The sequence below is a fragment of the Rhinolophus sinicus genome, linkage group LG03 (genome assembly GCF_036562045.2).
Source record: "Rhinolophus sinicus isolate RSC01 linkage group LG03, ASM3656204v1, whole genome shotgun sequence".
NCBI classification, from domain to species: domain Eukaryota; kingdom Metazoa; phylum Chordata; class Mammalia; order Chiroptera; family Rhinolophidae; genus Rhinolophus; species Rhinolophus sinicus.
This window is the reverse complement of record NC_133753.1, coordinates 102,462,601-102,486,098: the sequence shown is the minus strand read 5'-3', so window position 1 is coordinate 102,486,098 and position 23,498 is coordinate 102,462,601. Positions and strand designations below refer to the sequence as shown.

The 23,498-nt window shown below is 54.9% G+C and overlaps 1 protein-coding gene and 1 long non-coding RNA gene across 8 annotated transcripts; one reads left to right on the top strand and one right to left on the bottom strand.

Moving 5' to 3' along the window:
• Nucleotides 1-4,381: 4,381 nt before the first annotated feature.
• On the bottom strand, nucleotides 4,382-6,530 carry LOC141570656 (uncharacterized). Its single transcript, XR_012494926.1, has 3 exons — nucleotides 6,280-6,530; nucleotides 4,637-4,805; nucleotides 4,382-4,519 (listed from the first exon to the last, which is right to left on the bottom strand). It is a non-coding gene; the product is annotated as an uncharacterized LOC141570656 (long non-coding RNA).
• On the top strand, nucleotides 4,799-22,969 carry MLXIPL (MLX interacting protein like). 7 transcript variants are annotated; one of them, XM_074328423.1, is made up of 17 exons: nucleotides 4,799-5,586; nucleotides 9,313-9,419; nucleotides 13,076-13,158; nucleotides 13,320-13,409; nucleotides 13,719-13,763; nucleotides 14,309-14,510; nucleotides 14,635-14,715; nucleotides 17,755-17,924; nucleotides 19,210-19,738; nucleotides 19,964-20,019; nucleotides 20,096-20,243; nucleotides 20,399-20,508; nucleotides 20,600-20,719; nucleotides 20,891-21,018; nucleotides 21,100-21,223; nucleotides 21,807-21,936; nucleotides 22,204-22,969. In XM_074328423.1, exons 1-17 carry the CDS (start codon nucleotides 5,288-5,290, stop codon nucleotides 22,320-22,322), a joined length of 2,541 nt encoding a protein of 846 aa, XP_074184524.1. In that variant the 5' UTR covers nucleotides 4,799-5,287; the 3' UTR covers nucleotides 22,323-22,969. The 7 variants fall into 7 exon arrangements, with proteins under 7 accessions (XP_074184524.1, XP_019610565.2, XP_019610566.2 ...); XM_019755006.2 differs by having other exon boundaries at nucleotides 20,828-21,018; XM_019755007.2 differs by having other exon boundaries at nucleotides 20,093-20,243.
• The last annotated feature ends 529 nt before the right edge of the window (nucleotides 22,970-23,498 follow it).

Below are 23,498 nucleotides of genomic sequence, written 5' to 3'. Positions count from 1 at the left end.
GATATGAAAACTAATCCCATCCAACTTCCTCACTTTAATGTGGACATATTTATCAATTTTTCCTTCCTGATTTGTTCACCCATTTACTGATGCAAAAACTGAGACCCAGAAAGGGGAAATGACTTCCCAATTTGCTGCCAGTGAAAAACACAGCTAAGACTCCTCTTTCTCACTCTCATCCACCCCTCCATCCTTTACTTCCTCAACTGTCAAGGGCCCCCACCCCGCCCCCGCCCTGCCAGCTGAGGCAGGCTTCAGGGAGCCTTCCTGGTTTTGTATGTGTATGCATGTGCAAACTCGGTTTCTCTTTTAATAATTGTATCATAAGTGTCCAACTCAATAAATATTCACAGTGAACACACCCATATAATCTGAACCTAGATTTAAAAAAAAAAATGTTAACAGCACCCCAGAAAGCCCCTTCTTCATCCCTTCTAGTAACACAGGCTGAACACAACCCCAACAACTAACACCGTAGCCTGTTTAAGAGCTTTACATAATGAAATCATATGGCATATACTCTTTTCATGTCAGGTTTCTTTTGCTCCATATTTTCAGTGAGATTAATGAATATGGTTGCATCTGGTTGTAGAGTGTTTATTCTCATTGTTGTTAATATTCCATAGTACGACTATACTGAAATGTATTTGTCGACTCCTCTGTTAATAGACATTTGGGTTGTTCCCAATATGGAACTAATAAGAATGCTGCAGCTCCGAATAGTCTTGTACACATCTTTTGGTGCACATACGCGCACGTCTCTGTGGCATTGCTGGGTCAGAAGGTATGTGGAAGTTCAGCTCTAGTACATACTGACAAATAGTTTTCCAAAGTGATTGTACCAAGTTACACTGGCAGCGGCAATGGGTGAGGTTTTACTCGCTTCACATCCCCACAAATAATCACTAATCTTTTTAATTGGAGAAGGTAGGTGCTTGGGAGGCAGGGTGATGTCAGGTTGCCTGCATTTGAATCTCAGTTTCCTGTTTACAACATTGGCTGAAAACCATGGGGCTGTTTTGAAGATTCCGTAGACCAGTTAGGTTAGGCTCCATAAACATTAGCTACTTATAGCTAATTCTCACACAACCCACTGAATCACTTCATCTCTCAGAGCCTCAGTTTCTCCTTCTGTAAGATGGTGATAACTACACACAATACTAACACCCACACACACACACAGTTAAGGGGATTAACAACAAATGCAATTGTGTATTAAAGTGAGGTGTGTTTGTTTTTACTGAGATATAATACACATATTATATTCACAAAGTTGTGCAACCACCACCACTATCTAATTCCAGAACATTTTCATCACCATAAAAGAAACCTCATACCCATGAGACCCGGCAACTGCTAGTCTGCTTTCTATCTCTATGGATATTAAAAATGCTGAATCTTTGCTTTTCTATATTTTTTAACTTTTGCAAAAGTGAAATACCTTGCACTGGGACAGGCACATAATATGTACTTAACAAATATTATTTGTGTGTGAGTATGGATGGATAGAGTACACTTGGTAGATAGATATAATACAAACTCATTCAGCAAATACTTATTTGCACATTTGTATTTGAGAGAAAATTGTGGAGTACGATGTGATTCTTGCTTTCAGGGAATGCGCCATCTAGTGGGAAAGAGAGGCATGTGCATCACTGACGGTGAACGCAGAGCCGAATGAAACGAGTCGTATCCGAACACGGGTTGTGGGAACTCCGGAAAGATGTCAGAGGTGGAGGTGGCACTTCTAGGATGGGTGAGCTTTCCTGACGTGGAGGGGCAGTCTCGGGGAGAAATCCTGAGAACTAAGACTGGGAGACAGGCTGGGTATGGTGTCAGGCGGCATCACCGGGACAAGCAGTTCTTCACACCCCAGTCAGGACAGCTTCCTGCACCTCCAAACCCTGAACAAGACTTGTGTGTATCTAGAGGCTATAAACACTGGGCAGTGCGTGATAAAGGCTAAATGGGAAAGAGAGCGAGAGGGTGAGCTGGGCCAGCTCACACAAGCCTGCACTGTCATCTGGGCAAGAGCACCCTGACCCAGCTGTGCCCATGGCCACTTATGCCAGGCACCCCCATACCACCAGTTGGCTTGATTTCACCAGTTACACTGTGGCTAGAGTCATTTTTCTTAGTTTAATTATATTTTTAAATATTATTTTGAGGTATACAAAACAACATAATGACATTTATACCTCTCACAAAGTGATAACCCCCCCAAGTCTACTACCCCTGTCATTGTATATAGCTGTTACAATACCACTGACTATATTCCCTGTGCTGTACTTTACATCCGATATATATATTTAATTATAGTTCACATTCAATGTTATTCTACTTCAGCTTCAGGTGTGCAGCGCATTGGTCAGGCCTCTACACAGTCTATGACGTGATCCCCCTGACAAGTCCAGTGCCCATCTGGCACCCTCCATAATCTTTACATTATTGATTATATTCCCCATACTGTATTCCACACCCCTGTGACTATTTTGTGATTACCAATTTGTACTTTCTAATCCCTTTACCTTTACTCCCTTCCCATCTAACAACCATCAGTTTTTTCTCTGCATCTATGAATCTATTTCTGTTTTATTTGCTTAGAATCACTTTTTTAAAGATTTTTTATTGGGGAAGGGGAACAGGACTTTACTGGGGAATAGTGTGTTCTTCCGGGACTTTTTTTCCAAGTCAAGTTGTTGTCCTTTCAATCTTAGTTGTGGAGGGCGCAGCTCAGCTCCAGGTCCAGTTGCCGTTGCTAGTTGCAGGGGGCACAGCCCACCATCCCTTGCGGGAGTCGAACTGGCAACCTTGTGGTTGAGAGGATGCACTCCAAACAACTGAGCCATCTGGGAGGCAGCTCAGCTCAAGGTGCCTGTTCAATCTTAGTTGCACGGGGTGCTGCCCACCATCCCTAGTGGGACTCGAGGAGTTGAACTGACAACCTTGTGGTTGACAGCCCACTGGCCCATGTGGGAATCGAACCAGCAGCCTTCGGAGTTAGGAGCATGGAGCTCTAACCGCTTGAGCCACCGGGCCGGCCCTAGAACCATTTTTAAGAGGAGAGGGCAGCAGCCTCATAGGTGAAGGACCCTGAAGCTCAGGGTCAGACCTGGTTGTATGTTTTCTTAGCTGGGGAGGTTGAGCAAGTGCTTCACCCTCTGAGCCTGTTTCTTCACCTGTAAAATGGAGGTAATATTACTTATTGCAGTAGGGTTAGAGATGATGGCTCAGAAGTGTTGGATGCAGTGCCTGAAATGAGGAATGCATGCTTCCTTAAATGGCCAAACAGATATGTTGGGGAGGTGGGACAAGGCATGGACGCATATATTCAAAGCCCCAGCAAGGTTGGGACATTAAAACATTTCTTTTAGAAAAAAAAAATTTAGTAATTATATAATTTTAATTGAAGATGTTGTCATGGGAGAAATCAGAATTTGTGGAGTTCATTGCATTTATTGTATACTTTAGTGTTTTGTTTTGAATTATACCAGGAGCGATTGTCTTTTCAGTGCTTAGGCCTCCAAAGATGTTATCAGGCCCTGAGGAGGGCAGAAATGGAGTGCAAATGCCTGTTGAGGGCCAACTGATGGCTGTGGAAGGGGACGGGCATGGGGTGAGGGAGATAATCTACTTCCTACCCTCAATCCCCACAGTGGCCACCAGCTCCTCTTAGCATCATGCCCTTCTCCAAGCATCCCCCAAGTCCCTGGGTACCCAGTGTGGTTGTTCCAAGACCCTAGGACACAGTCCTGTGTCAGGGCCCACCAACCAGAGGAGACGCCAGACAAGCACATAAGGAATACGTAATGACCCATTTGGTCTCTGTGCCAAGGATCCCAAAAGGTCCACGTAGGGATGGTTCTCTCTTCAGAGGAGGCAGGCCGAGGTAGGTACCCGAGGCCCCCCAGAATTTGACAGGGATGGGCAGGGAGAATGTAACTCCTGCAGGGAATAGTGGGGAATGAGTGGAGTAGAACACCTGGGGCTCCTGGGAACACGAGGTGAGTATTTGGCAGGGACAGAGGGTACCCAGCCAAGAGACATAGGTGGTTAGAAGGGCAGGCCTGTGAGCAGCCTTGGATAACCATTTCAGCACCTCCGTGGTCCCAGGGGCCCTTGGGGTACTGCCATTGGATTGTGGGAGCTGTGTGACCCTACTATGGAAGAAAGGCCTGTGCAGGAACCTTTTCCAAGCTCCAGCCCCCACCCGACCACCTCCTGTGACCATATATAGCTACATCCTCCTCAAAGCCAAGGGGGTTTAGCATTTACCTCCAGCCCTCCCCTACCCCCCACTAGGGCCCTAAGTGGGAAGTCTGGAATTCTTCTAAACCAGGCTTTGTTGCTCTTCCCTTGTAGACGCGTGGCAGTTTTTCCACTCTTGTGGACTCTGGTGCCCCATTGAAATGGGGCAAGAAGTCTACCTCTGAGGATTATTAAAGGTGCCAGCAAGGTGACAGGTGTGAATGCCTCAGACCAAACAGCTTGTGTGGTGTCCTCAGGGTGAGAGGAGGACCTGCAGAAACAGAACATAAGCTGGACCTCAGGGTCAGTGAGAGGAGGGAGCCCAGAGCTCCTGGGCAGATGGCTTGCTGGGGGATGGATGTCCAGGGGAGGGTGACCAAGGCTCTACCTTGCTAGCCATCACCTATCACCACTGGTACTGATCCTGCTTGAATTCACACTCATGTAACCCTCTGGGGCTCTGTGCAGGCGTAGTGATGACCATAATGGTAACTGGGCTTGCCGAGACCTTCCTGTGGGCCAGGTCATACAAGACTTCTGGGGTTGGTGCTTCCAGCCTATGGAGGACCGAGAGGGGGGTGAATGTGAGGCGGGCAATCAGAGACGGCTGTGGGGTTGTAGTTAGGTGAGGGGCTTCACGAGAGTGTACCCTTGGAAGCAGGAACCCCAGGCACTGAGGTGCTTTCAGGCTCAGGTGTGAATGACTGATAATGGAATATTCCCGAGACCCCTTTCGGAAGAAGTAGGAACGGTTCCACCAGGACTCTTAAGTGATTACAGCAGAAGGAAAGGCAGGAGGGGAGATACGGGGCTCCTCCTCTTGCAAACTATAGACTCAATGGGGCTCCGGGTCCACGAGCTCCCACCTGGCATATTGATTATGCTAATTTTAGCGCCGCCTTGTCCGCTCTCGCGCACTTAGGCCCCGCCCCCTAGAGCGGCCTACTGGGACAGAGGGGCGGGACGATGCTAATAAGGTCGGTGTAGCCACCCAAGCCGCGCCGCCACTCCACCAAGCCTAGGCGAAGTGGTGGTGGCAATGGCCATGGCCGGGGCGCTGGCAGGTCTGGCTGCGGGCTTACAGGGCCCGCGAGTCGTCCCCAGCCCGGACTCGGACTCAGACACAGACTCGGAGGACCCGAGTACTCGCCGCAGCGCCGGCGGGTTGCTACGCTCACAGGTCATCCACAGCGGTCACTTCATGGTGTCATCGCCGCACAACGACTCGCTGACCAGGAGGCGCGACCAGGAGGGGACCGTGCGGCTCGCCGACTTCGGGCCGCGCAGCATCGATCCCACACTCACCCACCTCTTCGAGTGCATGAGCTTGGCCTACAGGTAGGACGGCTCTGGGACCCGACGGCCACCGCACTCCAGGCGGGACCGCGCGCTTTGGCCGCACATCCCACCCGGCCCTGAGCCTTGGTCCCCGGCTGCTCTGGATTATGGCCACATCCTGGATACCCCCTGCCCCCGTGCGGAGCGTCCTCTGACCCTGGCCCAGACCACTGACCCCCACCGGGCCTGCGTACCTCCTGGTTCCCATTCTGAGGACCATCACTCTCTCCCCAGGGTGCGGACCGCCTACCCTCCACCTCTACCTCCCTTTGCCCACCGCGGGCGCCCACACCCCGTCTCCACTCCTCTGCCCTCAGAGAAATGCCAGGACTCTGGGCCATCCCTCCCTCCACTCGGGGGCCATTCCCCCAGATCACCTGAAGGGGTCTGCGCCCTCCCCAGCAGCCCCGGCCCACACACACTCAATTTCTGCACCCTTTCGATAGTCTTCGCGCCCAAGGTTGTCCCAGTTCATAGCCAGTCGACTGAAACCCACTCTTTCGTCCACCCTGCACCCCCTAATTGCCGGGACACCTGTTCTTGACCTGCGAGATCGAGGGTGGTAGGAGGAGGGTGCCCCGGGCGGACCCAGAGGGGCGCAGATTGCCTAGCCTAGAGTTTCCTAGCCGTGGTCTGGCCAGGGGGTGCTGCAGGCGGTGAGGGGCTTGTTCCCGGGAGGCTAGGCTCACCTACCCCCGTCGGCGCGCGAGGCTGAGCACCTAACGCCTGGTGCGTCGCAGAGCGCGCCGGCAGCCGGGCTCTAGCTCCACGCCTGCGTCCTAAGGGAGGGCGTGAACCTGGATCCTGGCCCAGTGCCCTGGAGCAAAGTTCCCCAGAGCGGAGGGGCCTGGATAAATTATCAACCGAAAACCGTAGGAGAGGAAGGGGGATAGTCAGTCCTTGATCTTTTCTCTGCAAATATTCCTTTTCTTGTGCGGCGCTCCTCCCGGTCAGAGAACTGTTGGCTACAGACCGGCACTTGGTGCTCTGACCCGGAGCCGGAGCTGGGGTGGAGATTGTGGGGGAGTGTTGCCCACCCCCAACTGCGGCTGCCCAGCCGCGACCCCATTGGCTGGAAGCGATGTAACCTTGGCCCTCAAGCTCTGGCCCCGGGCCCAGGTCATGTTGCAACCCGATAGTCCCAGGCGCCAGACCAATGTAGAAAGTTCAGATTCCCATCCCCTTCCCCCCCCCCCTCCGACTTCACAGACCGCCTAAGCAGGGCGTCTAAGGTCCTGGGACACTAGGTGCAGGCATCCCTGCGCCCCAGTCCTCCATTTCCTACCCACTTCCAACTGCAACTTTCTAGTTTACACACTTGTCTACCTGGGCTGGCTCACGCCCACCCTGCACCCCAGACCGTGAGTGACCACAAGGGGAGGTTCAGGGAAGGTGGCAAGGTAGGGGACAGAGCACACGCCAAGAACTGCCCCCACTAAGAGGCTGACTAGAAGCTAGTGTGACCCCAGTCAGGGACAGCTAGGGTGGAGAGAGCTGTGCTTTCTTCTAAACATCTGGAATATTCACTCTCTCTGACCTGCCTTGGTTGGCCCAAGAGCCGGGGATGGAGGTAGCTTGTACCAGCGGAGCTTTTGGGTTCCCCCATTTGGTAAAGGAAAAAACTGAGGCTCAGTCCTTAAAGACTCATAATTATAGGGGATCCCTGGAGGGGAGAGGATTGCTGAAACCAGGGTGTCCCAAGAGTGAGTGAAGGGGAACGGACAGCAAGGCAAGGGGTCCAGAGGTGCTGGGAAGAGCTGGCCAGCTCGGCCTGGAGGACAGCCTGCAGACGCCGGGCCGTCTTGCACCCTCAGAAGGGCAGTGTGGGCAGAGGACTTCTCTTCTGGGAGGATCCCCATGTTCCATGGTTCTGTGGGTGGAAGCCCCAGGGAGGCAGGTTCTGGAGGTTCTAAGAACACACTTGTTCATGGTCAGAGCTGGCCAGAGCTGTAATCAGAGCTATGGAAAGAATGGCCTCAGGGAAGTTAGAGAGCAAGTAGGATCCTGTCAGGGAGACTAAAGGAATTACTGTAAGGTACATATACACGGGGGGAGGAGAGCTGAGCTATGAGTTCTGAGTTTCCCCCAACCCATCCCCAAGATTCCCAGATTATCTGTGGTTATAAGAAGCCCTTGAACCCTGGCCCCAGGCTTTTTGCTCCAGGTTGGGCCCCTCTCTTCCCCTCAGATAAACAGGTCCAGCACAGACCTTTCCTTCTGAGCTTAGATTGTATCACTGCCTCATCTCCCCCAGCCCTACCTGCCCACAACACTACAACCTCTGGAAGAGGAAGGGTGGGGGGGGACGACGACTGGGAGCTCAGAGTGGACTGGGAGGTTGCTAGGATACAGGCAGGGGAATAAACTCAGGAGCCCCCCCCCCCCCCCCCCGCCCAGGTTCCACAAAAGAAGCTGGTCCAGGAGCCCCTGCATGTCTCCAGACAGATGGTGTTTATCTAACTTAGGAGGGAGGGGGCCAGCTCGTGGGCCTGGACTCTTGGGCTATGTACTCTATTTGGGTAATGAGGCCTGTTGTGCCCTGCGTGGCAGTTCTCCCCTCTCCCCATTCCAAGCAAACATAGGAGCTTGGAAACCAGAAAGGAGAGGGGACCCAGTGACCCATGCACCCAAGGGGCTGTAGGAGTCAGACTCCCACCCACCTACCCCCCACCCCCAGGATGAGGGAGAGGCCCCTGGAGAGAGCAGGCCTGGTGCTCTGTGCTCTGAAAGACTAAGTCTGGAGGCGTCAGCTTTCCATATGAATAATGGCTGGGGAAGGTGAGCCAGAGGGGCCTGTATACAACCCTGGCTTGTGGACCATGAGGACGGAGGGACAAGCAGTGTTCTAAGACCTTGAACATCTTGACCTCCTAGGTCAGCTCTCTGGGGGTGGCAGATTCGGCCTGTGCCTAGCAGGACGCTGAGTGTCAAGCCCCACACCTCTGTAGAGCCCTTCTGTCTCATGGATTTGATTGACTGCTAGGGTTAGGGTCAGTGTGCTGTGTCTCCACTGCTCACCACTCCACCATCCTAGCTGCCTTCCTTTGCATCCTAATGGTATTGTTTTGGGCACACCCCTGAGAAGGGGCACACCTTCCAGCTCAGTCCAGATTGCCATCCTAGGATTCGAGGCTGGGCAGACACCGGAAGGGCAATGAAAAGGCAGTGACTGGCTTCTTGGAGGCCACCTCTGGTGAAGAGACTCCCTCTCCACCCAAACCTTACACATATACTGGATCTAAGGGGGCCAGCGAAACTGGTGGAGAAAACGCTGCAGGGCCTGAGTGAGTCTCTGCCATGTGGCTTTGGGCGTGTCCCTTTCCCTTCTTGATCTTCAGTTTCCTTCAGTAAAAAATGCATCTGAGAATCCACGCTAGCTGGACTATAAGACAGATGCCTGTAAGGCCACTGGCTGTTGTTACAAGGACTGAGCTGATAAACAGCTTCCAGCCCTGGCTCAGTTCTGGTAGTAGGTTAATAAGCATCTCACCGAAGAACACAAGGGCCCCTGGTGGAGACCTGGGAGGGTATTTTAAAAGCCTGACTATCAGGGTAGGAATTTGAGGCAGGTTAGATTACGGGCCAGGATTTGAGAGGGTCCTTCAAATTGCCCACCATAGATGAATGCCCGGTGCATGGGAAGAGTGGAAGCAGCCCCTGCGCAAGCCCCCTCCGACCTTCCCGTTTCTCCACCGCCCTCGTGACCCAGCCCTCTCCCTCTGACAGTGGCAAGCTGGTGTCTCCCAAGTGGAAGAATTTCAAAGGCCTCAAGCTGCTCTGCCGAGACAAGATCCGCCTCAACAATGCCATCTGGAGGGCCTGGTATATCCAGTGTGAGTGGGTGCCATGGGCCTTCCCAGGAGGAGTGATGTAGCTGGGGGGCTGCCCAGGAACCCCCCAGCCAGCACCAGGAGAGTGCTTTGGGGGAGACCAAGCCCCCAGCACCATCACCCCTGAACAGCTTCTGACCCCCAGAGAGTCTTGGGGAATGTGTCCCTAAGAGTACTCTCCACTATGAAGTTGGGTGACACCCCTTGGAAGTCCTAAGGTGGGCTGTGATTGGGGGAACAGCTCAGGGCCCATTCTGCATCCCATTAATACAGTCAGGTGCCTCAAACGCCAGGGTAGAAAGAGGTATTAGACATTACCTGGGTCAATTCTGTTACTTTGCAAATGGGGAAGGAGAGGATCCTGCGTGGACCTCCACCAGCCTTTCATTGAAGTCCTTACTGAACATCCAACTAGTGCCCCCCATGGAGATTTGCAGGGAAGGAGCCCAGAAAGGCCATGTGGTAGAGTGGAAGGGACTCCAGACTTGGAGTCACCCAGAGCTGGTTTCCCACCCTGTCTCTGCCCCTTGATGGCTGTGTGATTGCAGGCAAGTTGTCTAACCCCTCTGAACCTATTTCCTCATCTATAAAATGATGCCAATAGTCCTCCCTTTCATGGTTGGCATGGAGATAACAGGTATGAACAGGTCTGGCACAAAGTGCTCAATAAATGATGGTTGAATCTGATGTACCCTTGAGAAGGTCACAGTCATTCATTTGGGGATACAAGACCACCCGCCACTCCCCGTGGCAGGGCAGCAGAGGCTGAGAGGCCTCAGACTAGTTGGCCCTGTGTTGGGACCTGTCCAGTTCAGTTAGGTCCTGCTGCAGGATCAAAGGCTGCGCTGAGCTGGGAACACACAGCCCAGGACGGAACGAACCACCATACACAGTATTCTCTGTACTGGCCCCACTGCATTCCATCTCAGCAGAGGGGGAGTGTTTTTTGGTTTCTATTCATCTATGTGCCCAGCACTTTAATAAATCGTCTTATTTAAGGCTTCCTAACGACACTGGGAGAGAGATGGTATTACTTCCATTTTACAGATGAGCAAGTGAGGCCCAGAAGGCAAGTGACTTACTCAAGGTCACGGAGCATAAAGCTAGCAGAGCTGTGGTTGGCTGCAAGGCTAAGGCTCCCCAACTTTGAGCCCCATGCTCCCTCCACTGCACCTGCTGGCTGGTTTCCAGTCCTCCTCCGAGAACAGACCCTGCCCAAACCAGGAAGCTGATATGCCTGGGGAATTAGTGTCATCGTCCGTTCCCCCACCCTCACCTGGCTACCTTGAGGTTTCACCCTCTACCTTTCCCCCCAAAGCTGGTTGGGATGCAAACACTTCTCTCTACAGAAATTTCTGATGCCACCCGGGTTCCTCACCCAGCGGACTCTGGTCTACAGCTATTGTACAAGTAGCTGGAAGGACCCCAGGTTCTGAGTCAGACAGAGGTGGGTTTGAGTCAAGTTCTAGTATGCCGTTGTTGTGTGACCTTGGCAAAGTCCCTAGCCATTCCTAGCCATGGCTAGCTGAAGCTTGCTCATCTGTAAGTGGGCATAATAATAGGTCCTACTGCTGAAGTCTGCTGTGAGTTTTCAAAACAATCATGTTTCAGCATCACGCAGACACACACAAGGGCTCCCTGAGGGTGAGCCCTGAGATCCATCACTGCTGTGTGATAATAGCAACAGCACGGGCAGGCAGAGAAAAAAATGTCAGGCTCCTCCTCTCTGGGCACCCAAGGTTTGCAGGTGGGCTTCAGGAAAGGGAGAGAGGTAGCAAGGGCTGGAGGGCTGCCTGGCTCATTCCCCTGGCACCTGCCACCCCTCTGCAGTCTCCTGGGCTCCAAGATCCCTTCTTTTCCCACACCCCAAAATTGTCTCGGTTTCCTCTGAGCTCTCAGAGCACAGTGCCCCTGTCATGGGCAGACTCTCCAGCTGGCATTAGCTCATGTATGTGTGTGCTTTCCTCATCCCGCCCACTAAGCTGTGAGTGCCCTGAGTCATCCGAGGATTCTGTCCCCGCATCAGTCCCAGAATAGGTGCAAGGGGCTAGGTGGCTGCATGAATGGATGAACTTCTCACTGGTAAATAAAGCCTGCCCCACCCCAGGCAGCCACATGGTCATTGCTCTTCCATCCAGAGCAGGGGGGTGAGGGGGGGTGATTTTGCCAGGTCTGCTCAGCCCTGATTCTCGGGGGACTCTGGGCAAACTTACTCTTTCCTGGTACTCATTTCCTCATCTGGGAAGCCAGGGGCAGATACTGTTTGAGACCCTCCTTGCTGTAACCCCCGGGAGTCCACACACCTAAGGGCCTCTCCCTTTGTTTTCTGTCCAAGCCACGCTCAGCAACCAGGAAACCCCCCACCCCAACCCCACTCCAATCCCATGGAGGTTGTTTTGGAGAATGTCCTTTAGGACAGAACTTTGTAAATGACGCTGAAGGTCCCAAGAAATTTCATGTTGGGGTGGTCCCACTCCTCTTTGTCAATTGTCCCAGAGGAAGTTGGCTGAGGGCTAGGGCAGGACAGCCCCTCATGGACACCCCTGAAGTCCTCTTTCTCAGGACTGCCAGAAAATCACTGCCTGGGGGTTCCAGGGTTTTGAAGGCCAGACCTCTGGCTGAGGACTTCAAACCTTCCTGTCCCTGAGCCACGTCCCACCCCCAGGTGTCAGTCCCACCCTGTGCTTGCTCTGGCCCCACCCAAACATCTGAGAGTGACAGGTTTTGGGACATCGTAGTGGAGGGTCCCTAGGAAAGTGGGAAATGAGTCTGAAGCTGGAAAGGGGCAGGGTGAAAGCGGTTGGGAGGTGGGCGTGGGGGCAAATGCTGAGTTATAAGAGGTGAAGATGAGTCTGGGAGGTGCAAAAACAGAGGTGGAAGTGATAACTCGTCTAGAGTTTGGGAGGAAAGCAAAAGCATTAGCTTGTTTGGTAGCACAGGGAAGGAAAAGGTTCGGGAGGTAAAGGAGAACCTGGAATGTGTTTATAGGCCAGAAGGAAAGAGCCTGGAGAGAGATCAGAATTGGAGACAGGGAAAGGAGTAAGGAAGGTGGAAAAAGAGCTCAGGTAGGTGGCCTGAAGTAGACAAGGGGTGGTTCTCTGAGCTCGGAGTGGGCAGCGCCAAGGAGTCTGAGACAGGAGACTGAGGGCTCTGGGCCCCTGGCCTGCCAGTCTGGCCAGGATGTTCTTTAAAAGAAAAAAAACACCTTTTATTTATTTAAGTGTGTTTTTCCAGGACCCATCAGCTCCAAGTCAAGTAGTTGTTTCAATCTAGTTGTGGATGGCGCAGCTCACAGTGGCCCATGTGGGGATCAAACCGGCAACCTTGTTGTTAAGAGCACCGTGTTCTAACCAGCTGAGCTATCTGGCCGCCCTTGGCCAGGATGTTCTTAGTGCAGTTCACTCCCTGTGACCCCCAAATCCCGTTCTGCAAGCATTGCCTGCTTACCTACTAGGCTGGGTTCATTTCACAGGGTTGCATAGAAGAGGGAAATCTGGTAGGGCTAAAGGAGAAAGCTAGGAAGGCTTCCTGGAGGAGGTGGCACTTAATCTGCGCATGGAAAGCCAGGCAGGATTTTGTAGTGTGGCACTTGAGTCCCAGTCCCCTTGGGGTGGGAGATGAGGGAGTTGGGCACCCCTGACCTAGTGCCCTTCTCTCAGATGTGGAGCGGAGGAGGAGTCCAGTGTGTGGCTTCGTGACCCCCCTGCAGGGACCTGAGGCTGACGAGCACGGGAAACCTGAGGTAGCTGAGACTGAAGGGACCACCACTCACCTGCCTCCGGTCTCTCCCCTGGCTCGGCGTGAGGCGCCGGCCAAGATGCGGATTGAGTGAGGGGTGGAGTCAGTGTTGCCCCCCCCCACCCCCACCTCACCCCGCACTGATCCCTTCCCGACCCTCCCCAGGCGGTGGTCCTGGAGGGAAATTACTGGAAGCGGCGCATTGAGGTGGTGATGCGCGAGTACCACAAGTGGCGCATCTACTACAAAAAGCGGGTCAGTGGGGGCCCCGGGAGAAGCCCCAGACCTTTCCTCTGAGGCTGCTGTCCACTGCTTCTCTTGGAAGGGCCCTGGAGGGTCTCCCTCGACCCCCAGCCCCGCCCTCCATTAAGACCCAGGTTGACATCGCCACCGTGTGGCCGTAGGGCCTCCTCGCAGCCTCCTTACCCTTCAGGGAGGAAGAGGTCCTGAGGGGAAATGGGGGATCCCGTTGATTTGGGGGAGCTTGTGAGTAGGGGAGGCCTTGGCATGGAGTGATGGAGAAGGGCCAAGGAATCCAGTGTCCACCTCTGTGTGTTCCTGCAGCTCCGTAAGTCCAGCAGGGAAGGGGATCTCCTGGCCCCAAAGCAGGTGGGTGCTCTCTGGACCGAGAGAATTGACAGCTTCCCTTTGGGTGGGCGGAGGCAGTGGCGGTTTGTGGGGGTTGGTGATATCGGGACATCAGGGGAGTGGGCGTGGCCCTGGTCCTCTGATTAATTGAGCCCTTGGAGCGCAGTGGTGGGAAGACCCTAACCCTTCTGGCTGACTGAGCAAGTGGTGGGGAGGGATGGGGGAACATAGGGTCCTAAAAACTTGGGGTCCCTGGCAGGAAAAAGTATGGGGCAGGAAGGGGACCCTTATCTCCTCAGCAGGCCATCCCTGCCTGTCTCCTGGGGGTAGTTGTTAGAGGCCAATGGGATGGCCCTAGCCTTCCAGGCAGCAAACTGGTTCCATCAGAGAGAGGTGAGGAGAGGCTGTGTGCAGAGAAGCCCTCACACTAGCTGATCCCTTCATCCCTATGGGGGGGGGGTGATGTGGAAGGACCAGGGGCAGTGGGAGACCCCTGTATCCTCAGACTGGGGGAGAGTGGGAGCAGTGGAGCCCTTGGGTTGCTACCAACAGCTCTGTCTCCCTAGGCGGAAGCCGGGTGGCAGCCACCGGACCGATGGTGCGAGCAGCTCTTCTCCAGCGTGGTGCCTGTGTTGCTGGGGGGCCCAGAGGAGGAGCCCAGTGGGCGGCAGCTTCTGGACCTGGATTGTTTCTTGTCCGACATCTCCGACACGCTCTTCACCATGACTCAGCCCAGCCCCACGCCCCTGCAGCTGCCCCCCGAGGATGGTGAGGGCCTGCACCCGGGAAAGGAGGCCTTTGAGAACCCAGGCAGCCAAGGGAGGATGACCGGGGACCAGTGCCCCCATTCCACCCTACCTGCTGCTTCTGATGTCACCACTATCGCCTCCAGCCTACGTCAATAATGCTGACATGATCCAGCCCGAACTGACGCCTCTGCAGCCCAGCCTGGATGACTTAATGGAGATCTCAGGTGGGGCAGGCCGCTCCCCTGGGGTGGAAGGGCCGGGGCAGTGTGAGGAGAGCCCAAGGCCGACCTCAGGCCATTTCTACACCCCTCGGGGAGGGTGGATGGTCCTTGGGCCGACCTCAGGCCATTTCTACACCCCTCGGGGAGGGTGGATGGTCCGGGTAACTTCTGAGAGATCTTCCTGGTGTCTCTTTGTCTGGCCTTGGGATGAAGCTACTGTGGCCTCAGGTGAGAGCAGGGCCAGACCGAGTACCTGGGCAGGGGACAGGGGATGGGACAGGGGCTTCGAAGCTGCAGACCCTGGGAGCTCCCAGGAAAGCAGTGTATGCTGGGACTCTCTCAGGGAAGAAAGGGACTGATTTGTTTGGGTCTATTTATTTACATAATTAATTTAAAAAACTATTTATTAAAGAACATTTGACATACATGCAAGTAGAGAGTTAAAGGATCCCTCATGTAACCGTTACCAGCTTCAACATTCATCAACTCTTGGTCAGTCTTGTTTCATATAGAACTCACCCACTGCTCCCCTCCTATGTTATTTTTAAGAAAATCCCAGGAATTATATCTGGTAAAGCTTTTTTCTTTAAGTAATATATTTTCCTGACTCCCTGTCCTGATCTCCAGGGCCACCAGGTCACTGGTTTCTCATGTACTTCCAGAGATACTCATATCTGTATAAAATGAGCACTCATGGATAAATGTCTGCTTTTGTTTTCAGGGTAGACTCTTCCCCACATTGCTTTCTTCACTTAGCTGTAGATCTTGGAGACTGCCCCTGATGTTCATACATTTAGAGGACTTCGGAGCTATTCTGGGGGTCAGGTAGACATCTCAGCCTATCTCAGCCAAGGCCTAGGGGGCAAAAAGGGGGCTCCTGGGATAAAGGCTTAGTTTCAGTGACCCCTTCACACCTTCCCCACAGGGTCCGGGGCCTGTCAGTCAAGAGGTGGAGGCCTATGGGGCGGGGACTAGGGAATGAGGAACCACCCCCACCTCTGCCTCAGCCCTTAGCGGGAGTGGGGGCTGAGGGGGCAGAAGTGTTGATGGCAGTGACCTGGGAGCAGACCAGCCTGGGAGGACAGTGGCTCTGTCTGGGCACACAGACCCCTGCCACAGGTAGGAACTCAGCCGCCCCCACCCTGGGCAAAACCTGGGGCTAGGAAGTGAATGACTTCTTTCAGCCCAGGGTGGCTGCTGGGGTGGGTGGTGAATGTGGGCAACCTATGGTGGGGGATGTCATGCAGAAGAGGTGGCTAGTGTAGCCCCCTCAAGTGCTCCATGCACCGGGAGGGCAGGAAGCACTGGGGCTGCCAAGGCTACCACTATGATTGTCCCCAAGAGGTCCTCGCTGGAAAGGAAGCCCAGTGAGGGGGCTGGTGAGGAGAGGGTTCAGCGAGGGGTGCTCAGGGAAGGGGAGGGAGCTTACAGATGGGAGAGGGCCTGCGGAGGGGATGGTAGGTCACTGTGGGGAGCAGACTAGGGAGGGACTCAGTGGGTGACTCGGGCTAGGAAGTAGCTTCTCTCAAGGCCGGGTGGGGACAAGCCTGCACTCTAAGAGGGTGGTGGTGACTTAGTGATGAGCTGGGCTCCCTGCTCCATGAGGCCTGCTGAGCTCTGGGGACAGGGCTGCCCGCAGCAGGGAGCAGGCAGCTGCTCTGTGGCCCTTAGCACCTGGGGCCAGGCCCAGAATGTGGCTGGTTCTAGAGCCCAGGCTTCAGGGGCCTTGTGAGGAGGCCTCCGGTCTCCGGGGTCTGGAGAATGGAGAATCAGGCTGCTCACTGCCACCTAGTTCCTTCGTTAAAGGGAGGCAGGACAAGAAGATCCCTTCTGACGGTGTGGCCAAGAACACACACACACACACACACACACACACACACACACACACACACGGGCACAGGGCAGACATACACACACCGAGTATCTCACATCAGGGCAGGTGCACGCAGACTCAGAGCTACAGACAGTGGGACAGACACACAGCGAGGCAGATAGGCAGATGCTGCATGACATCACACACTGACTTGAAAAGCCATCTGCCCAGTGACATGTGGGCCCCAGAGTCACAAAAGGTATATACACAGGTTTGACCCCGTCAGTCTCAAGGTTTGCTGTGGTCTTCTCTGTCCCACTCCTGGGTGTCCTTCGAGGTGGACCCTGGGGGAGAGACCTGACCAGCTCTCTTGGCTGGGGGGCCGGGGCCCATGCAAGCGGGTAGGGCTGGGTCTGACCAGACCAGGAGGCCTTGGGAGCTGGTGCAGACTGAAGGCTGGTCAGGGTCAGAGATAGGTGCCCGGAAGGGAGCGGGTGGGCGGGCAGCACCCAGGCCCGGGATGTGGTTAGGCCACAGGCAGCTGCTTCCCAAAACCAGAATAGCCTGGGGCTTACACAACCCGCACCTCAAAAACTCTGATTGCCCCCTCCGCACCAAGTCGTCTTGGTTTTCCAGCCCCTCCACACTCCAGCCCCAGCTCTGAGCCCATTTCTGACCTGTATCACCCCTTAGCCCCTTCAGCCCACTCCTGGGCTCTACTCTTGAGGCCCCACTTGTTGACCTTCCGACAAACCACTTGTCCCAGACCCACTGACCTCCTGACCCCTCTCACCCCTTGAACTCGTGTCACCCAGACCTCCTCCCTTGGACCTCACCCCTTTCCCTCCCTGGCACACTCTATTACCCTTCCCCCTGCCTTCTACATCCCAGCAGGGCTGGTAACAGGAGCAGCAAAGGGAGGGTGTAGGCCTGGGGATGGGGAAGGGGGCCTCATGAGCCAAGTGTGGGGCTCAGTGGGAAAGCTGCTTCTGGGGTCCTGCTCACACTGCCACACAGTTCCCTGCTGTCTTCCACTCAGGCCCATCCCACCCAAGCCTCTTGCTGCTTCCCCTGAGTGAGACAGAAACTCTCCCAGTTTCACAATCTCCTGTGGAAGCCCCCCCTCCCCAGCCCAGCCTGGGGACAGGGCACGAGGTCCGCTCTCCTCCCACAGCTTCTAGCCATGGCCTTAGCCCTAACTGCTGCCACCCTATGTATCTGAATTACAGATTTTTTCACCAACTACCGCCTCCCACAGACGCCCACACCTTCAGACTTCCTGGAGCCCCCCAGCTTTGGCCCCATGGCTGACCCCCTTTTCAGCAGTGGGGTCCTGGGCGTGGAGGTACCCCTGGCCTCCTCAGGCATGACCCACCTCTCAGGGCATGACCGCCTGCAGGTGAGTTCACCCCACCCAACCTTACCAAGCTCACCTGCCCATATCCAGGAGGTATTTCGGGCACTTTCTGAGTGTTCAGTCCTGTGCTTGGTCCACGGAGAGACACTGGCGGGGGCGAAAGACTACATTTCTGCTCTCCTCTCCAGGAGGACGTAATTCAGCTGTGGAGGAAAGACCACCCCCATGAAATAGAATTGACAAGATGGCTATGGGGGAGTTAGGCTGAGGGCAGGGGGATCATGGAGCAGGCACCACCGAGGGCTGGGTTGCTTGTGGAAGGCTTCCTGGAGGAGGGGGAGTTCTGGGCCTTACTGAACTGGTTGGATTTGGGCAGAAGAAACCAGTAGAGGGCAAGTCAGATGGGAGAAGCTCGAATGAGTGCATGGAGGCAGAAAGCTGAGAAAGTGTGTTTGGAAAACAGTGAATCTACCATTTTGGCTCAAGAAATCCCAGACCCAAATCGGATGTTGTCACCTGCTGCTAGGTTAGATGCCTTTCCCTCCATCATCAGACTTTTCAGGCATTATTATAGTTCATTGTTGAGGGTCTCTCTCTCCTGGACTGGACAGTGAGCTCCTTGCTGGAAAGGCTATGTTTTGCTCACCACTGCATCTTCCATACCTAGCACAGTTCAAGCACATTAACAGTACTGGGTAAATGATTGAGCAAGTGAATGAATAAATGAGTGTATGGACGGATGGGTATGTTGATGAATGGACAGATGGATTGTAGATGGGAGTAGATGCTTATATGGATTGATGTATATATAGGTCAGTGAGTGGTTGGATGGATGGATGGGCTGATGGATGAATCCATAGATGAATCAATAGTTTAGCGGATCAATGAATGGGGTGGTGGGTACATAAGTGGTGAATGTACAGATGGTGGATGAATGAAGGAAGTATAGATGGTTGGGTGAATTGGTGAATGTATTAGTACCTAGTGGGCTGATGGAAAGATAGATGAGTTAGCTCATAGGTGAGAGAATAAATAGGTAGGTGGATGGATGGATGGATGGATGGATGGATGGATGGATAAATTATTTGGTGAATGAATGGGTGGGCAGGAAGATTGATGCTCTTTCTCATGCCTAATTTGTGCATAAATGTGTTCCACTCCCTCCTCTCATTAGGTTATAATGTCCCTTGTGTGTGTGTTGAAGGGCAGGGATCATGTCTCTGATCTTTCCCGGTGTCCAGTCCAGAGCTCAGCCAGGGCAGGAGGCGGCCTCGGTGGCTGCAAAGGCTAGCCTTCTCCCCTGCTGTCTGTCTGTCCCCCCAACCAGGCTCAGAGCAGCTGCCCTGGTTCCGTGGACTCCAGTGCCTTCCTGAGCTCTGATTTCCTTCTTCCTGAAGACCCCAAGCCCAAGCTCCCCCCGCTTCCCACACCCCTACCCCTCCTTCAATACCCTGCTCCTGCCAAGGGGCCTGGCCTGGAGCCCTGTCCCCCACCCCTCTTCCCTCCTATGGCTCCACCCCCTACGATGCTACAGGAAGAACCTCTCTTCCCTCCCAGATTCTCCTTCCCTACTGTCCCTCCCGCACAGGGAGTGTCCCCACTGCCTGCTCCCACAGCCTTTCCACCCAGCCCACAGCCTGGCCCAGGCCCTGACCCCTCCCACTTCCCCATGGACCATCTACCCTCGGGGTATCCAGAGCCCCCATTTGGGCCTCACTTCACAGTGCCCCAAGGCCTGCAGTCCAGAGGCAAGCCCCCCACACCATCCCCAAGGGGGCAGAAACCCAGCTCCCCCACCTTGGCCCCTGTCACTGCTGGGGGCAATAACCCCTGCCTCACACAGCTGCTCACAACAGGTGAGATGGGAGGGGCAGGATCGACTGAGGGTGAGATGGGGACAAATGTGGGAGTAGAGGGTGAAGGTTAAGGGGCAGGCTCAGCTGGGGGCAGGGTGGGGAGGAATTAAGGACAAGGGGCTGCCCTGAAAGGGGAGTGGGCTATTAGGAGTGGATGGAGGGGGTCTTGGGAGATGAGGGGTTGGGGCCAGTCCCAGTGGCCCTCACTGTTCTGCCTGTGCACAGCCAAGCCGGAGCCACCGCTCGTGTCCAGCACGCTCCTGCGGCCCCCAGAGTCCCCGGTAAGATGGTGGGCACTGGGAGTGGGGGGAGCTTCAGAGCTTCACCCCAACTCTTCACCCTTCTTCACCCCAGCAGGAGATGGTCCCTGAATTCCCCTGCACCTTCTTTCCCCTGACCCCAGCCCCGACACCACCCCGGCCACCTCCAGGCCCAGCCACCCTGGCCTCTCCCAGGCCCCTGATTGTCCCCAAAGCAGAACGGCTATCGCCCCCAGCACTCAGTGGTAAACAGGGTTTGCAGGAATTGGGGGACTCCAGGGGAGGGAGGGAGGAGAAGGAAGAAGGGGGAACTATGTCTGGGGCCAGGATGAGAGGGACGGAGCAACGGGCCATGTCCCCTGTGTTGGTCTGTCTGTGGGTCTGTCTATCCCTGCCACAGGTGGTGAGCGGCGGCTGTCTGGGGAGCTCAACTCCATGCCAGGCTTGGGGACTGTGAGTGTCCGAGTCTCTTCCCCTCAACCCGTTCTAAACCGGAGCCGTCTGGACAAGGTGGAACTATCCCCCTACCCCAAGATGTGTTTGCTACCCCTAAACTCTCCCACACTCTTTTTTATGCTCACCCCACTTTCTGCCCCCCAAGACTGAGAACCGTCGCATCACCCACATCTCTGCAGAGCAGAAGCGGCGCTTCAATATCAAGCTGGGGTTTGACACCCTGCATGGGCTGGTGAGCACGCTCAGTGCCCAGCCCAGCCTCAAGGTGAGCCCGCAATCCAGTCTGGCACCCCCAGAACCACAGGGTGCTTTGTGGACCCCCTACCCAAAACCAAACCCCAGAACACCCAGTTGCCTCTTTCCACCCCCTCAGTGCCTCAGTGGGTCCCAGGCTGGAGGGCTCCAGCACCTGAGTCCACACTGGCGATGCCTGCAGGTCAGCAAAGCAATGACGCTGCAGAAGACGGCCGAGTACATCACCATGCTGCAGCAGGAGCGGGCGGCCTTGCAGGAGGAGGCCCAGCAGCTGCGGGACCAGATTGAGGAGCTGAACGCTGCCATTAAGTAAGTAGATGGGGACCTGCGGGCCCTGGGCAAGGGCCCTGCCACCTGACTCCCAACGCCTGACCCGCCCCATGCCCCCAGCCGGTGCCAGCAGCAACTGCCAGCTACTGGGGTGCCCATCACACACCAGCGTTTCGACCAGATGCGAGACATGTTTGATGATTATGTCCGGACCCGCACACTGCACAACTGGAAGTTCTGGGTGGTATCCTCATTTGGCTAGCAGCGGAGTGAGTGCTGCAGCCAGACCAGGCTGTGCTTGGCTGCAGGCTCAGCTCCATAGGCCAGGCAGGGTCTCAGAACTGCTCCCAGGGGAAAAGGCTCCAGTTCTGCCCCCTCCTTCCAAACCTTGGCATCTTTGCCAGCAGGACTGCCCAGTAATGGGCTGGGAGCAGAGGGAGACTGGGTGGGGGGACCACAGCCCTGCCCACAGAAAGTCCCAAGGGCAGTGAACTCTGAGGGGCATGAGTGGGCTGGGCCCTAGGAAAGACATGGAATTGCTCACCCCCTTCCCTGGTCATGGCCTTGACTGAGCCAGGGCAGGAAGCCCAGGGATGGGAGATGGTCTAGCCCAGAGGGGCCATGGAGGAGCGGGGGGTAGGGTAGAGCTGAGAGCCAGTAGCTGGGCAGGCCTCGGCAGGATGGGAGGGCTGCTGCTGGGGGCCTTGGAGTTCAAGGCGTCACACTGACCAGGCCTTTCCCCTGGTCTGAGCCAGATGTCAGGGCTACATGTGAGGTGGGTGAGGATACTGGCTGGACAACAGGCCTGCTCCTTGACCTGAGCCTAGTTCAGCATCCTCATCCGACCTCTCTTCGAGTCCTTCAACGGGATGGTGTCCACGGCAAGCTTGGAGAGCCTCCGCCAGACCTCGCTGGCCTGGCTGGACCAGTACTGTTCCCTGCCCGCTCTCCGGCCAAGTACGTGAGCCACCTGTCTGTCCAGGCCTTAGGGCAGAGGGTTCTACTCTGCTCAGACCCCAGATTCAGCCTGCCTTCAATATAGCCTAGGGTTTTGGCCATCCCACCATGCCCCCTGGTGGGTCCCCCCCACCACCAGGACGCTGGCAGACAGAGGTCCTAGGAGGGGCTGACAGTCTTGCCAATTCCCCTGCCCTTTGTCTTCAGCAGCCAAGGTCAGGGCCCTGACCCCAGGAGGTATCTCTCTCTCTCTCTCTCTTTCCCCAGCTGTCCTGAACTCCCTCCGCCAGCTGAGCACATCTACCAGTATACTGACAGACCCAGGCTGTATACCCGAGCAAGCCACACGGGCAGTCACAGAGGGCAGCCTTGGCAAACCGTTATAGTGCTGGCCAGACGCTGCTACTCACTCAGCTGCCCTGGTGCTACCTTCTCTGGGAGTCGGCTCCAGGGACAACTTCTGGGCACTCCCCTCCTACCCCAGGCCCTGGATGTCCCCTTTCCTGAGAATTAAGCAAGACCCAAGCTTCTCCCCACCTCTTGAAAGCCAGGGAGAGCTGAGTTCCAGGCCCTGCTCTACTAGTGGCTAACACTGTGACTTAGGGGACTCATAATCCCTCTTTGGACCTCCATTTTCCAGTCTGCAAAATAGGGGTGGGGAATCTTCAAGCAGATGATCCCAAGGCCTTAGCAGCTTTGTCACTTGGGGGTCTAAACTAGCAACTCAGAGAGCTTGAAGACGCAAGGGGATAATCCTATTTCCCTGTCACTCTCACCTGCTCCCCCACAGTTGGGACACAGGCCTCTTTCTGAGCAGAGAAGCAGAAAAAGAGGTTCCCTCTCTTTGCTCCTTCACTAGTAACCTGGGGGTGTTTATAGGATAGGTCCCTGGGTGGATGAGTCCAGGAAGCTCTCATCCCAGGAGACAGCAGGGCAGGGCGTGGCCAAACCAGGGCAGACATCTTGTGTGTGTGTGGATATGTGTGTGTGTGTTTTGTAAAAAATTCTTGACCAATAAAAACAAAAACTGTCAGGGACTGTCAGCATATCTTGCTCTGGGATGGAGAGAGTCGGTTGGCAATGGGAGGTGGTCTTGAAAGCTCTTCCTCTGAGCTGGAAGGCCCTTGGAGGGTTTTGACTACAGTTGGGACAAGATCAGAGGTAACTTCTAAAAAGGATCCCACTGGGTGCTGAGTTGAGAAGAGGCCGCAGTGGGGCAAGGGTAGAAACAGGAGGGCCAGTTTTAGGCTGTTGCTGTCATCCAGGCGAGAGATGACAAGACAAGATGGTCCTGGAAATCCTCCCTCCACGGCCAGGAGGGGATTCAGAGAGGCTCGCCACCTTCCAAGTTAGATGGCAGAGCTAGTACCCAGGACTGGAAGTGACAGGGCCATCCATCAGAACCATCCAGAAGGAAAACGTGCTACCTCAGGACTAGTAATGTCCCCCCGTGCGAGATGTGCAAACAGACTGGATGGCCACTTGGTTGGGATGTCTTAGAAGAAACTAATACTTCAGATGGGAGTTGGGGTACAAGGCCCCAATACTTCATTGACCCTTTC

Excerpts from the sequence above, each read along its gene's own strand:
- MLXIPL (XM_019755005.2), top strand. The coding sequence starts at position 5,288 with ATGGCCATGGCCGGGGCGCTGGCAGGTCTGGCTGCGGGCTTACAGGGC. Across the intron at positions 9,420-13,075 it reads GAGGGCCTGGTATATCCAGT|ATGTGGAGCGGAGGAGGAGT; the intron begins GTGAGTGGGTGC and ends CCCTTCTCTCAG. Across the intron at positions 21,019-21,099 it reads GAGCTGAACGCTGCCATTAA|CCGGTGCCAGCAGCAACTGC; the intron begins GTAAGTAGATGG and ends CCATGCCCCCAG.